Genomic DNA, 13,732 nt, shown 5'->3' on the forward strand with positions numbered 1-13,732 from the left:
TGATATTTTGACCTCATGTTGCCTGGAAGGTATACAACTGAACGGACCCTCCTGCTTCTCTTCCCATTTAGTGTTTCTAAGGACAGACCACCAGAGCAGATGCAAAGCCAGATATGCCCTGAAAAGCAGGCTAAGCTGTCCTACTGAGATGACACAAGTACCAGCGATAAAGCTTAAAGAGCCACATGCTCTAGACATGCCTCTTCCTTCGCTGCGCTTCAGGTTAGAAGCGGAGACTCACGTAAGTTCTGGTGTAAGACCAATGGGGTGGTTTTTATGGAGCCCTGTAAGATGGGACAATACAGTCTAAGGCATCCTAATCTCTGCCTCCCTCTCCCCACATGAACTTCTGAGTATGAGGACGTGGATAGGTAAGGACATTTGTGGAGGAGGCACCAATAATTCATGCCTATTTTTTCACCGAAGCATTTTAAGTGGATTACTAATTTCTGCCAGAAGAATGGTACAGTCAAAATTCCATTCATCCTGAAGACTGGCATTTGAATACTAAAACGAAATTTTCTGCTTTGACCATTTTTTAAAAATGACAAATTTGCTAAGCAAATGGACAGTATAAATATCAAGAACATAAATGCAAGAAATATTAATCTAGCTAAGAAATCAGCCTATTATTGAAGCACTGTGCCCCATTAGAAAAATGGTAAATAAAAAGCCAGCTCACCAGAGCCCTAGGAGGATTACCTCTTGAAAGCAAGCCAAATTGAAATCACTTTAGCCATCTGAATAGTTTTTCTCTAAAGGCTAACTCCGTCTCCTTAAAGAGTACACTTCTCAGCCACAGCTTCAATAATGCACCATTCTCTAGTACACTGAGGCCTATCAGCTGGGTCTGGCATGCAACTCGTGCTCAATAAATAATCACTGAGTAAATGATGCCTTCCAAGCATGTTCAGAAGGGCTGGAATGTTGGTCTCTGGGTTAAATGTTATAAGGCTTTGGTGGCCTTTTCGGGTTGTTGCTGTTGTCTGTACATTTTTGTTTTTTGTTTTATCACGACCCTAAGATCAAGACTTGAGCCAAGATCAAGAGTTGGATGTTTAACTGACTGAGACACCCAGGTGTCCCCGCTTTTTTAAAATTTATTTCTATTATTTAAAGATTTTATCTATTTATTCATGATAGAAAGAGAGGGGGAGGGAGAGAGAGAGAGAAGCAGGCAAAGACACAGGCATAAGGAGAAGCAGGCTCCATGCAGGGAGCCGATGTGGGACTCGATCTGGGGACTCCGGGATCACGCCCTGGGCTGAAAGCAGGCACTAAACCGCTGAGCCACCCAGAGATCCCCCCCCCCTTTTAAAATGACTTCTGTGTCTTTCTGTGATATGAGCTGTGACTTGTGATTTCCCTTCTATTATCCTCCTGATGCCTAGATGGAGCTGGACCTTTTCTGCCCAATTTGCTGTCGGGCTGGAGTCAGAAAAATTAAGCTTAGTCAAGTGGTGTGTAAATTACGAGCCCTTGCTTTTACATATACATACAAGGAAGTTAATCCTATTGTTTGTAGTGGCAATCAGTGAGGTCATTATGAAGAACAAAATGGATGCTCCCTTAAGATATCTGGCTAAGTGGAAGAAAGCAAGGTGCAGAACAGTGTGTGTAGTATGCTATCAACTTACGTAAAAACAAGGAAAAAGGAATATGTAATTTCTTGATTCTGCACATAGTATCTTTGTAGGGGCATATTATAAGAAACTAGTATAACTGGATGCCCATGGGCTGGTAACTGGGTGGCTGAGGGACAGGGATGAATGGAACTGTTTCATAATTTATACCTGAATTGGAGGGGTGGGGGAGGCCTAGGCGTAAACATGTATTATCTTTAAAAACAACAACAAATCAACAATGAAGGCCTCTGCCATAGAACGTGAGCTGCTCTGCTCATGGGATTGACCCCATGACTTCTTTGTTTGTGGGCTTTCTCAAGTGGGTAGCTATTACCAGGTGGTAGGTGTAACTGCACCTGTAACACAGCCAGGAGCAGCAAACTTACCCTGGTATTCCAATATACCTCCTGTAAATTCTTTTCATTTGCAAATATAAACCTTCTACTATAAGCTACTCTCAGATTACACACTCTGCTCAAAATTAAACACCTAACATTTTCAAAAATTTCCATAATTCTGACCTGCTCTTAAATTAAAATCATACCACATATATATATATATATTAAACAAGGGTCTATAAACAATCTCTAAAACTCTCAATATGTGTCTCAGACTGCATGACACAATGACCTGGGTGGGAGGGAGGACACAAATGTGTCAGTAGAGTCCAAAGGTGAGAACAAAGATGGGGTGAGAAGATATTGTTGCTCCTCCATCTAGAATTTGGTGAGTAGTATTGAGCAAACGATTTGTATGCTTGCCCTGCCTGAAACCACTGAAAGAGGCTAAGGATTACTGAGTTGTTACAGGTCCAAGTCTAAGCTGTTCAGAAATCGACACCTAAAAAACCACAAATCAAAAAACAACCCCCCTCCAAAAAGAAGCCACAAAGAAAACAAGAGTTTGTTAATTTCAAGCAATGATTATCATATAGACATCAACAAAGACTTGCAGATAAGATAGATTTAGAAGATTGTTTTCAAAACTTGAAAACATTCCCAAATGCTGGATACAGCTTTCAAGCTGTGCTGCCTATGCCAATATGGCTAGCCCCTTCTTTTGTGCCAGATTCTTTAATTCTGGCTTATGACACCTGCTCCTGGAGTCCACTGTCTCAGCCATGAGGGGAGTCACCTGTAGGATGGATACTGGTGCTGGGAGAGGAAAATCTACTCAGTGCTCTCTAGGACAGGTACTGCTCAGCCCTGGCAGAGGACACTGCTGGCTCAGTCCAAATACCTGGAGCAGTGCACTCAACATCCAGTTGGCTCTCTTCTCCAATTGCTACAGTGTTGGATATAGAGAAAGTGAGCCAACCAAGTGCCAGGCGAAAAGAAAGAAGGATGCTCCAATGGCTCCTATCTGCTTGTAATTACAAGCCACAGGTTTTTTTCCAAGAGTTACTTTAGTACTCACTCACTTCATACCTTATATCTCCCTTGATATAAAAAGTATCTCAGGTTGGGATCCTGGACAGCTTATCACTAACTCCACCAATCTCCTGACTCTTAGTGTCTACATCTGTTAAAAAGTCTTATCCGTTTTCCAGAAGGGCTGTTGTAGGATCAGGTATGAAGGCTGCTAAAGAAACTCTCAAGTGGTTATTTGGAATCTATCCTCTTTTGCCATCCATACTCTCTTGAACGGTTTGTCTTGGGGTTTTTGAACACTCAGGGACTACATGAGTTCCCTCCATTCTGCCATCCATGGCCACTGATGAAAATTTCAAACCCTGAGCTCAGTTTCTATCCTGATGAGCAACTCCCTGTCCAAGATAGGCCCTCAGGTACCTGAAACTTCATCTGTGGGTGTGGTCATGTGATAGAGTCAAAGTTACGCTAAAGTTATTTTTCCCTCTATATCTCCATGAAGTAGAAAACGACCACAAGTAGCCCTCATCCACAGTGGTCATCCAGGCTCGGAGAGCTGAATCCAGCCATCTCACTGAGTTCTTCCCCTTCCAGAGGCAGCTTGTTAAGAAGATGGGTCTCAGGACACCTGGGTAGCTCAGCAGTTGAGTGTCTGCCTTCAGCTGAGGGTGTGATCCTGGGATCCAGGATCAAGTCCTGCATTGGGCTCCTTGCAGGAAGCCTGCTTCTCCCTCTGCCTGTGTCTCTCTCTCTCTCTGTGTCTTTCATGAATAAATAAATACAATCTTAAAAAAAAAAAAAAAAAAAAAAGGAAGGTCTGGTCTTCTTTCTTCCCAACAGGATGTCAACATAATTTGTCAAGATATTTTAGCAGAGAAAAGGAGAAAAACTACTTTTCTAGAGAATTGAAATCTTTATCTTAAGGATCTATCCTTTTCAATCTTTAATAAAGGTTCTTGCTAATATATATAAAAAAGTTGTATCTATAAATAGTTTTTGTCATAACGCACAGTTTTGAAAAGGAATGTCTCTCACTGAATCCCGTATTGCTTAGGAATTCAGGAGCAGCCCCATGGGGTCAGGCCCTATCCACCAAAATCAGGACCCTGTAACCAATAACCCCTCTCCTCTCCCTGACATCAAGCATCAAAGGCGAGGGAAAGCCCACTTTCTTCTGGAACCACCTATGGCCTTGCCCTTTACAAAGCAGTTTTCATCTCTAAAAATCCACTTGTACTTCCCACGGAAAGCACTTGTCAAATGTCTTGTTTCCTAGAGTGCTTCTTATGCATGCCCTAAACATAGTCACCATAGCACCTGTTCTACTCATAGTGCCCCTTACCGAAATGTCTGCTGATTTATGAATAAGTCAGTGTTGACCTCCTTAGGGCCATCCATCATCAGTACAGATTGTGGTCTTTTTCACATTATTAAAGAAGTCACCATAGCACCTGTTCTACTCATAGTGCCCCTTACTGAAATGTCTGCTGATTTATGAATAAGTCAGTGTTGACCTCCTTAGGGCCATCCATCATCAGTACAGATTTTGGTCTTTTTCACATTATTAAAGAGTCTTACTCTTTGATGGGACTTGGTCCCCTTTTCTGATCCTGACTAGTTCCATCAGATCCCTTTGGGAGCATGGACTCAACTGCACACTGCACTCCTGGCAAGGCAAAGCAGTTTTTACATAAAGGTGGAAAAATGTTAAAAAAAAAAAAAAAAAAAAGAAGGTACAACAATTTACTGTTTGGTGTGGGAAGCCTTTTTGGTCAAAGGAATAGACCCAGTTGAAGTCCTTAAGAATTTCTGACTCTCAGATGTCTTTCCTTTTTTTTTTTTTAATTAATTTATTTATTTATGATAGTCACAGAGAGAGAGAGAGGCAGAGACACAGGCAGAGGGAGAAGCAGGCTCCATGCACCGGGAGCCCGACGTGGGATTTAATCCCGGGTCTCCAGGATCGGGCCCTGGGCCAAAGGCAGGCGCTAAACCGCTGCGCCACCCAGGGATCCCCCTTCAGATAATTTAAAGACAGTAAATAATACGTGCGTGCTGAGAACCCTTCTCCCTTCAGGAAGTGCTCGGAGATCCTTACCCTTTGTTTCCTTTTGTTGTCATCTGCCTAGCCACAAGAAGATAATAATGTGTTGGTCCAGTGACAACTTAATTTTTAAATAACTTTTTAAGTGGAATTCTACCAAGGGAGTTTAACAAGCCTAAAGATACTATATATCTAATAGTTGCCTTGAACTCACTTGCTTATGAATCTTCACAAAGAACTTTAGCTAGAAATCACATCACTACCACTACTAACCCCAATAGCTTACTTTTATGTTCAGGAAGTGCATTCTTTTCATTGGCTTCACTTGTGTGCCTGGTTAAGTGCTGAAATTCACTCAACTCCAATTTTCTGTCTCACTTGTATTTCTTATACAGAGAGATCAGTTTACTCTTCTGATCTTACAGCATTTTTTTCTACCTTTTTTTAATGATTTAAAAAATCATATTCTCACTGCATAAAAATAAGAAAATTCATCAAGTATAAGGAAGAAAATCCTTCCAGGATTTTTTTAAATTATAAGAACACAGGGATCCCTGCGTGGCTGAGCAGTTTAGCACCTGCCATTGGCCCAGGGCATGATCCTGGAGTCCCAGGATCGAGTCCTGCATCAGGCTCCCTTCCTTGAGCCCTGCTTCTCCCTCTGTCTGTGTCTCTGCCTCTCTCTGTGTCTCTCATGAATAAATAAATTTTTTTTTTCATGAGAGACAGAGAGACAGAGACATAGGCAGAGGGAGAAGCAGGCTTCATGCAGGAAACCTGATGTGGGACTTGATCCTGGAGTCCTGGGATTATGCCTTGAGCCAAAGGCAGATGCTCAACCACTGAGCCACCCAAGCATCCCAAATAAATAAAATCTTAAAAAAAAAAAAAAAGGGACACAATGGTTTTCAGGCCTCCTGTAATCTGATCAAGCCCCCACTCTCCATGAGTTTCCACTTTTGTTGTAGACTGGTATATGTTTGTTTAGCTAATCAAGTTGGGTCAACCATATTTCCTGTTATTCTCAAGAACAGTTCTTTACCCAGGTGGGAAGCCTCACTCTGCTCACACATCCAACTTAACACCCAGTTGCTCACAGTATTCCAACTGCCTGCACATCCTTTTTCTTCCTGCCTATTCAAATTCTATCCACCCTCCAGAGTAGATTCTAACCCCATCTCTTCTATCATCCTTCTTTGACCTGCCTATTCTCCACTGATGTCTCCTTGTTCTAGAATCCTTTAATAGTCACCTGTATCACTCATTCTGCACTTATTCCCATCTGAAATGTCTATGTCTTGTCACCTGAGTTCCTGAAAGGCAAGGACCACAACATCTGTTTTTCTTTGAAGGAAGCTCTTTTTGGTGTCAACAATTCAAAGTGTGCTGTACAATTAGCACATGTATACACAGGGACAATCTTTCTTGTAATGTCAGTGGCATTACCAGAACATTCCTGCTTCCAGAGTGTCTGTGGTTGTCACAGCTGTGGGTCAGTGATTCCCTTGAATACTGTCATCAAAAGGCTGCTAAATTATTTTATTACAGAGAACTGGGTATATTGGCACACCTGCATGGTGAAGGTAGACACACCATTTAAACTCTAACTCAGGCTAAGCACTCTGGCATATAAACTCCTGAATGAGTGAAGAACACTGCTTATAACAGATTTTGCTATAGAATATATCACTTTTTAGGAATATCTATTTTAACCATTAGCATTAGATTCTTCAGAAACCTCACAGACATTTTAATCTAAGAATCCTAAGTACAGCTACTTAAACCACCTAGCTACACCCAGGTAACCAAAACCATGTAATAACAAGAGAGCTGAACAAATCACTGGAAACTCAGGTAAATATGTATTCTCCTCTTTACTGTGACCTATATGGCCTATCAGAGAATCTCAAGGGAATGGTCCTGATTTCACTGTGTATCTCACACATGAACCACAATGATAAACAGCCATTAAAAGAGAGCTGAACGTGGTCTTTATAAAAGGAACTACTACGGGATTGGATAAAGAGATGTGAGAAATGACATTACTGTGATTATCATATTTAAAGGAATCCTATTTCTCACCTGACTGACATTGTTATTGGCCACAGAACAATTCCTATGAGCTAAGAATACATTTAGGTATAAAGCCAGAACAATACGCCATTCTCACAGACTACAGTAAAAATGAACTAGGGTCCCTAGAATATTCTCATAAGCAGCTCAGATCCAGGGCAATGCCCAAACAAAGGGAAAGTGAAACTCCCGAAGAGCACTACTCACTGATCTTCTGTTCCAAAAAACTTCACAAAGAAGCATTTCTTGCCACGAGGTTTCTTCAAGTCTTTGGGTGGATTAACAATCTGGAGAGTAAAAGGCGGAAAAAGGTTTTTCACACCTCTAAGTTGGTAGGAAAAAAATGAAATAAAACAAAAGGAATATGTTTAAAATGAACCCAGGATCTAGTACCTGTCCAAATCTGGCACGTTTCTACTGAGATGTGTGGAAATGTGCAAATATTCTAGTTCCCTACATGTACCATGTAGCAGTGTTCAGTAAGTAGAATACCCCTTCTACTGCAATGGCTCTGTTTTAATAGCAGTTAAAACTAAGATCAATATCAACCCCCTTCAACCATGTGACCCTGTCATCACTGAAAAAATGCACAGAACACTCTTAAAAATATTTCAGTGAAGTAATAAGGTGGTGACTATGCTTACTGGTAAGCACTGGGTAATGTATAGAACTACTGAATGAATATGCTGTACACCTGAAACTACTACAACACTGTATGTCAATTATGCTTTAATAAACAAACAAAAAGAAACAACTGCGCAGGAAAAGTTGAGACAGGTAATAATAATAATGAAGAACAACAGAGGCAATGAAAATGCCATATTGCAAAGAGACAGTCTAAAGACATTTCCTGGGCTCCTAGCAAGAATTTAAAAACAGAACATTTGGAAAGCTATGACGGATTGCCTCATGCAAAATCTGGAATGCCAACTTCTGCAAAGATGCACTGGAGCAGCACATATGGTAACATGGAAAGAAGATTTAAACTTAGTTGGGACAAAAATACTTTGACTTTTCACTAACCTACATTTAGATTCCGCTCTTCCTGGAGAATTTATTTTCTTCTCCTTTTGTTACATTTAAGTATAAGGCTAAAATTCAAATTAGAATTGATTTCCAGGACTAAGAAACTTCACCAAAACCATCTCTAGTTCAAGAGATAAGCATTTACTGCAGATTAAATGACCTGGTTTATACTGCACTGTCTTTTCTAAACAAACTGAAGAATAGAGAGAAAAAAATTGTGTTACTTAAGTCCAGTTTAACTAAATGCCGGAAACAGAGAGGAATGAATCTTACGTTCTTCACCTTCTCAAACCCAACTTCAGACGTATTCCGTTAGTAGCAAGACACTCACCTTTCCTGGCCAAGGAGGATACCGGCCGAGTTTCCCCCTAGAGAAAACACACAGTCAGCGTTTGCCCTGGAAAAGCCAGTCCATCTCCTTCAACCCACTCAACATGAAATGTATTTTCCTAACTCTCCACCTGCACCCTCAAGTGCCAAAACAAAAGCTGGCAAACAGCAGTTCTTAATTTGGCTTCCGCAGCTGGACCCAAGAAGCCCGAACTCCTCAGAAACGAAATGCGTAAGTGCAATAAGGTATGTGCATTCTTGCGGCGACAAGGAATACAGAACAAACGAAACCAACCAGGAGTCACTGGTCTAGAGCCTCCCCAGGACTGGGGGCTTGGGGCAGGGGAGGGGGGAAGCGTAGTTTGCTCTGTAAACACAGACTTCCCCTTACAAAGTCTGGTTTAATTCACCGCGAGACCAGCCCGGCTTTGACACAATGCTAATGGAAACCTTCCTCTGGGTCGAGAAGTGAGCTACGTCGCTCCAGGGAAGCGGCGACGGTCAGTCTTGGTTCGGGCGGTTGTCTGGGACACGGAAGCAGACCACGAGAGGCACCCAAGAAGGCAGCGGTCACTGCCAAGCCTTCGGCTGTAAAGGAGAAGTCCCCCTTCCATTTCTTCACGGGGCAGCGCCAGCAGTCCGGTTTCGACACCCCGGGCCAAGTCGCCCGCACAGGTCGGCTCCATCGCAACGCGAGTTTTGACGGGCTTGCCCAGGCGAGGTGGCCCCGCGGGCTCCCCGGCTCGCCCGCTTCCCGGGGGGGGGGGGGGAGCCTCAGCAAAGACCCCAACGACCCGGCGTCCGCGGGGAGGCGTGCGGCACCGGAGACTCCCTTCGCGGCGGCCGCCGCCGGCGTGCAGGTGCGGAGCGCAGCCCTCCCCCGGGCGGCCTCGGGGCTTAGAGCCCGGCCCGCCGCGGCCACTCTCGGCCTCAGTCCCCCGGGGCCGGGCTGCCCCTTCCGCCCGGCGTCGCTCCCGGCGCCGGCACCTCGTCTCGCCCTCTCTCCGCAGCCTGGAGCGCTTAGAAAGGCAGCTCCGGGGCCGGCCGCGAACCCCGCGCCCAGTGGAGGAGCTTCCCGGCGCACCTCGCTTAGCCCTGGCCGCCCGGACTCACCACACCAGATCGCCGAGCCGCAGACTCACAGCCGCCATCTTACCACCCAACCACCGCCGACGCACGGGCCGCCGGGAACACCAAGTCGCCCCGGCGCCGCCCATTGGAGTGCGCGCGGCCACGTGACGGGGGCCGGCTGTCACCGGCCACGCCGCTGCCTTGACGTCACCGCGCCCGCCGCAGTTCATTGGCCGGCCCAGCGGCACGTGACGCAGGCGCCGCTGTCTCGGCGCGCCGGAGCCCGGAGACTCCCGGCTCCTTCCCCCTCCCTCCGGCTCGTGACAACGAAGCGCCCGCGGTCCGAGGCGGCGGAGGCGGCGGTGACGGCGCGGCCGGCCGAGCGCGCGAGGGAGCCGGCCCTGCGGCCCGCCCCGCCTCTGGGCTCTGGCCTTCTGCCCCCTCCCGTCCGCGCTTCCGTTGCGGCCGTTAGCCCCGCGCAGGGGCCGGCCGCGTCGCCACACCGGGGCTGCCCTGACGGACCTCGGCGCGGCCTGGAAGCCAGCCTCGGCCCGCGCCCGCGCGCGGGGCGCTCTGCGCGGCCTCGCCCGGGGGTCTGACGGGTCCTTCGGTGCGCGCTTTCTAACGGCCGGCGCCCGGGGAGCGGCTCGGAGCCCGCGCCCGCCGCCTCAAGTTCTCCCGGGGCGCCGGGGCCGCCCGCCCGAGGTCGCGAGCTGCTCGACCGACGTGGAGCCGGCGTCTCTGCGCTTCCTCCGGGGCCGGCGCGGCGGCACGGCCGGCGAGGCTAGCCCGGGCGCCGGGGGACCCAGCCATGGGCCGCGGCGTGGGCCGACCGCCCGCGGGGAGGCATGGCTCGGGGGCCGGCCGCTAGCGGCGCCGCAGCCCGGGCGCCCGGGCCGGCATGAGGACGGCCGCGGGGGGACGAGTGCGGCCCGTGGGGCCGTAGCCTGCGTCGCGCCGGGGACAAAGGTGCGTGTCTTTGTCGGGACCGGGCTCTCCCGTCCGCCTCGTTGTAGTTTGACACTTTTAGAGAAGTTGGGAGCTGGCTGTTGTGACAACAGGAAGGCAGATGCTCGCGTAGTTGGGAGTCCGTGAAGCCCAGGGCGTTGAATGGGGAACTGTTTACAGCAGCCCAGCGCGGAGCTCAAACCGCCCCCTTCCCCCCGCCCCCCGGGTACAAAATAGCAATTTTTTGGAAAGCTCCCAGTCCCAGTCGCAGGCCCCCCAATAGCCTCGGTGTTGTCGACCTTAGAGTTTCTCATGAGTCGCTCTCTGCTTGAGAAGGTGGTGGATCCTTAACGCGTCTCCCTGTAGGTGTTTTTGTTGTAGACTTTAGTTGTGAGCACGTTTTGCTTTGTTTTGGTGGTGTGGTGGTGGTGGTGGCACTTGGCTAGTCCGCAGCCTGCTTTTTCCTGGAATTCAGTTTCCCTAACCGTACCGGCCCATTAGTTTCAGCTGTCATTTATACTGTTTTGTATTGTCCTCCGGACAAGCCAGGAATTGGAAGCACCTTTGAGATTCCAGGAAATGACTTCGTAAAATTACACACACACACACACACACACACACACACACACACACACACACGCTGTTCCTAATTTTACAGACTCTTAAATGTTTGAGGAATTGAAAGAGACGTTCAGCGGTCTGATAGAATATATGAATTTTAAGTCAACATCGCATTGGACCTCGGGGCATTCCCATGGGAGTCCAAACGTGGCGAAGAATGTAGGTTTAGTGTTGTCCCAGAACTTCTAGCCAATGCAATAAGACATGAAACAAAAATAAGAGATGTTTCAGAAAGAAGGCAAAATTCTCATTTCTGGGAATGACAGGACAGCCTGTTTGGAGGGGGGGGGGTAAAAGTTAAGGGAAAGCTATTGAATGAGTCCAGCAAGCAGATTAATAATTACAAAATCAGCCTACAAAATTAGCTTTTTTTTTTTTTGTTTCACTGATAATTAGTTTGAAAATACAGTAGTTAAGAGAACATATAACAACAACAACAAAAACTTTAATTCCTGAGAGTAAACCAAGGTGCAAAAGAAGGCTACTGTTTCTTGGATAACACCAGTTGAGGGTTTTTAGGAGGGATGTTTTTGTGTGTACGATAACTGTGCTTTTATGTAGCGTGATGTTCGACTTGTTAAAAATGAGTATTTGAATACTTATTTTTTTTCTTACGCTTTTAAGGTTTTCTCCCAAATCTTGTTTTACTTACAAATATAAGAATAGTTCTTTAAAAATAAAAATACTTGAGGGGATCCCTGGGTGGCGCAGCGATTTGGCGCCTGCCTTTGGCCCAGGGCGTGATCCTGGAGACCCGGGATCGAATCCCACATCGGGCTCTCGGTGCATGGAGCCTGCTTCTCCCTCTGCCTATGTCTCTGCCTTCTCTCTCTCTCTCTCTCTCTCTCTCTCTCTCTCTGTGACTATCATAAATAAAATTAAAAAAAAATACTTTACTCTTGAGAAAGCTTCAGTTAAGATACCAGCTTAAAAGATTACATTCCCCTAAACAATGAACTCTTTTTGCAGTGTTACGTACCCTTAAATGTTCTGTTTTATTTATTTATTTATCATTTTTTTTATTCATAGAGAGAGAGAGGGGCAGAGACACAGGCAGAGGGAGAAGCAGGCTCCATGCAGAGAGCCTGACATGGGACTGGATCCTGGGTCTCCAGGATCAGGCCCTGGGCTGCAGGCAGCGCTAAACCGCTGCGCCACCAGGGCTGCCCCCCTTAAATGTTTTAAACTGCATTTGAAGTTTTTTGTTTTTGCTTTTTTAAGTGGGCTCCATGCCCAGCGTGGAGCCCAATGTGAGGCTTGAATTCAAGACTCTGAGATCAAGACCTAAGCTAAGATGGAGTCAGATGTTTAGTGAGCCACCCATGCATTTAAAGTTTTATATGCTTGTTCTCTTAAATACCTCAAAATTCTTTTTTTTTTTTAAAGATTTTATTTATTTATTCATGATAGTCACACAGAGAGAGAGAGAGAGGGGCAGAGACACAGGCAGAGGGAGAAGCAGGCTCCATGCACCGGGAGCCCGATGTGGGATTTGATCCTAGGTCTCCAGGATCGTGCCCTGGGCCAAAGGCAGGCGCCAAACCGCTGCGCCACCCAGGGATCCCAATACTTCAAAATTCTAAAATGGTGAATTTATAAGCCTAATGGTAAAATCTTTCTAAAGACGTAACTCTTGTTAAGTCTGCTAGATGCAGAAATGAGATTTAAATGAACACTTTCAAACTTAGGTTTTCTTAAGCATTTCAAATTAAAAATATAAGTCTCATAGGTCAGTCCGATTTTCTTAAACTTTTCAAATAACTTAGTAACAAGTAGCAAGGAATTCTCATGATGATTATAAAATTTAATGCAAAACCTACCAAGTGTTGATATGTTATAGGTTTGATTTATGTTTATTCTCCAGTTCTCTTTCTAAAGTCACACAACTGAGAGAAGCAGTTATACCATCTAGGTGAACAAAGTTACAATGTCTAAAATTTGGACCATGGTAAGGTTACATTATAAAAATTACCGCTGAGGGGCACCTGGGTGGCACAATCAGTTAAGTGTCTGCCTTTGACTCCGGTCATGATCTCAGGGTCCTGGGATTGAGCCCTGCATTGGGCTCCCTGCTCAGCGGGGAACTTGCTTCTCCCTCTCCCGCAGCCTGACGCTCCCCCTGCTTATGCTTTTGGTCTCTCTCTCTCTTAAATGAATAAAATCTTAAAAAAAAAAAAAATTACTGCTGGGACAGAGACCTGTTTGTCCCTTCCAGGGTGAATTTTCTACATCCTGTTAACTTTGAGGTTCCCTTCCTTTGGTGAGAAATTGCCTGCTTGTGTCAGTGGGGGACCTTTAAACCTCCTCTTTCAGCTGTAAATGCAGCTGTAATTTATTTTCTCAACCCAGTGCATCATGAATGTCCTGGGGCCTTGAAAGCTTCTTTTAGGAGAATTTCTTTCCAGCATTTTAGTGCACGATGGTTTTTTGCACTACCAACCTGTTTTGCTGCTAATCACTTTGCTGCCTATTTAGAATTATTCTAATTCTTCATTTTTAGATATTTTACTCCCTGATCTTAGCAATCACAATTTTTGGTCATGGTAGAAGAAATGAATGTTACGTATATACAAGTAGAGATTCTTGTAAGTGGATATAAGTGATAGTATAAATCTTCCTGAATT

The 13,732-nt window shown here is 45.7% G+C and overlaps 2 protein-coding genes across 6 annotated transcripts in view; one reads left to right on the forward strand and one right to left on the reverse strand.

Annotated features, from left to right (window-relative positions):
• The window catches only part of GLYR1 (glyoxylate reductase 1 homolog), a 32,511-nt gene extending 22,850 nt beyond the window's left edge, over positions 1-9,661 (reverse strand). For 3 of the 4 annotated variants that reach the window (XM_055339687.1, XM_055339686.1, XM_055339685.1), the window contains exons 1-3: positions 9,582-9,646; positions 8,470-8,506; positions 7,320-7,399 (exon numbers count right to left, since the gene is read on the reverse strand). In XM_055339687.1, the coding sequence (XP_055195662.1) occupies positions 7,320-7,399; positions 8,470-8,506; positions 9,582-9,619 (155 nt within the window). In that variant the 5' untranslated portion in view covers positions 9,620-9,646. Of the gene's footprint in view, positions 1-7,319; positions 7,400-8,469; positions 8,507-9,581 lie in introns of all 4 variants that reach the window. The other variant, XM_055339684.1, reaches the window with a different exon arrangement.
• Positions 9,662-9,865: 204 nt separating this feature from the next.
• The window catches only part of UBN1 (ubinuclein 1), a 37,883-nt gene continuing 34,016 nt past the window's right edge, over positions 9,866-13,732 (forward strand). For both annotated transcript variants that reach the window (XM_055340113.1, XM_055340114.1), the window contains exon 1: positions 9,866-10,508. The gene's annotated coding sequence lies outside the window, so the exon portion shown is untranslated. The remainder of the gene's footprint in view (positions 10,509-13,732) is intronic.

This window comes from Nyctereutes procyonoides, unplaced genomic scaffold, assembly GCF_905146905.1.
Source record: "Nyctereutes procyonoides isolate TBG_1078 unplaced genomic scaffold, NYPRO_anot_genome, whole genome shotgun sequence".
Classification (NCBI taxonomy): Eukaryota; Metazoa; Chordata; class Mammalia; order Carnivora; family Canidae; genus Nyctereutes; species Nyctereutes procyonoides.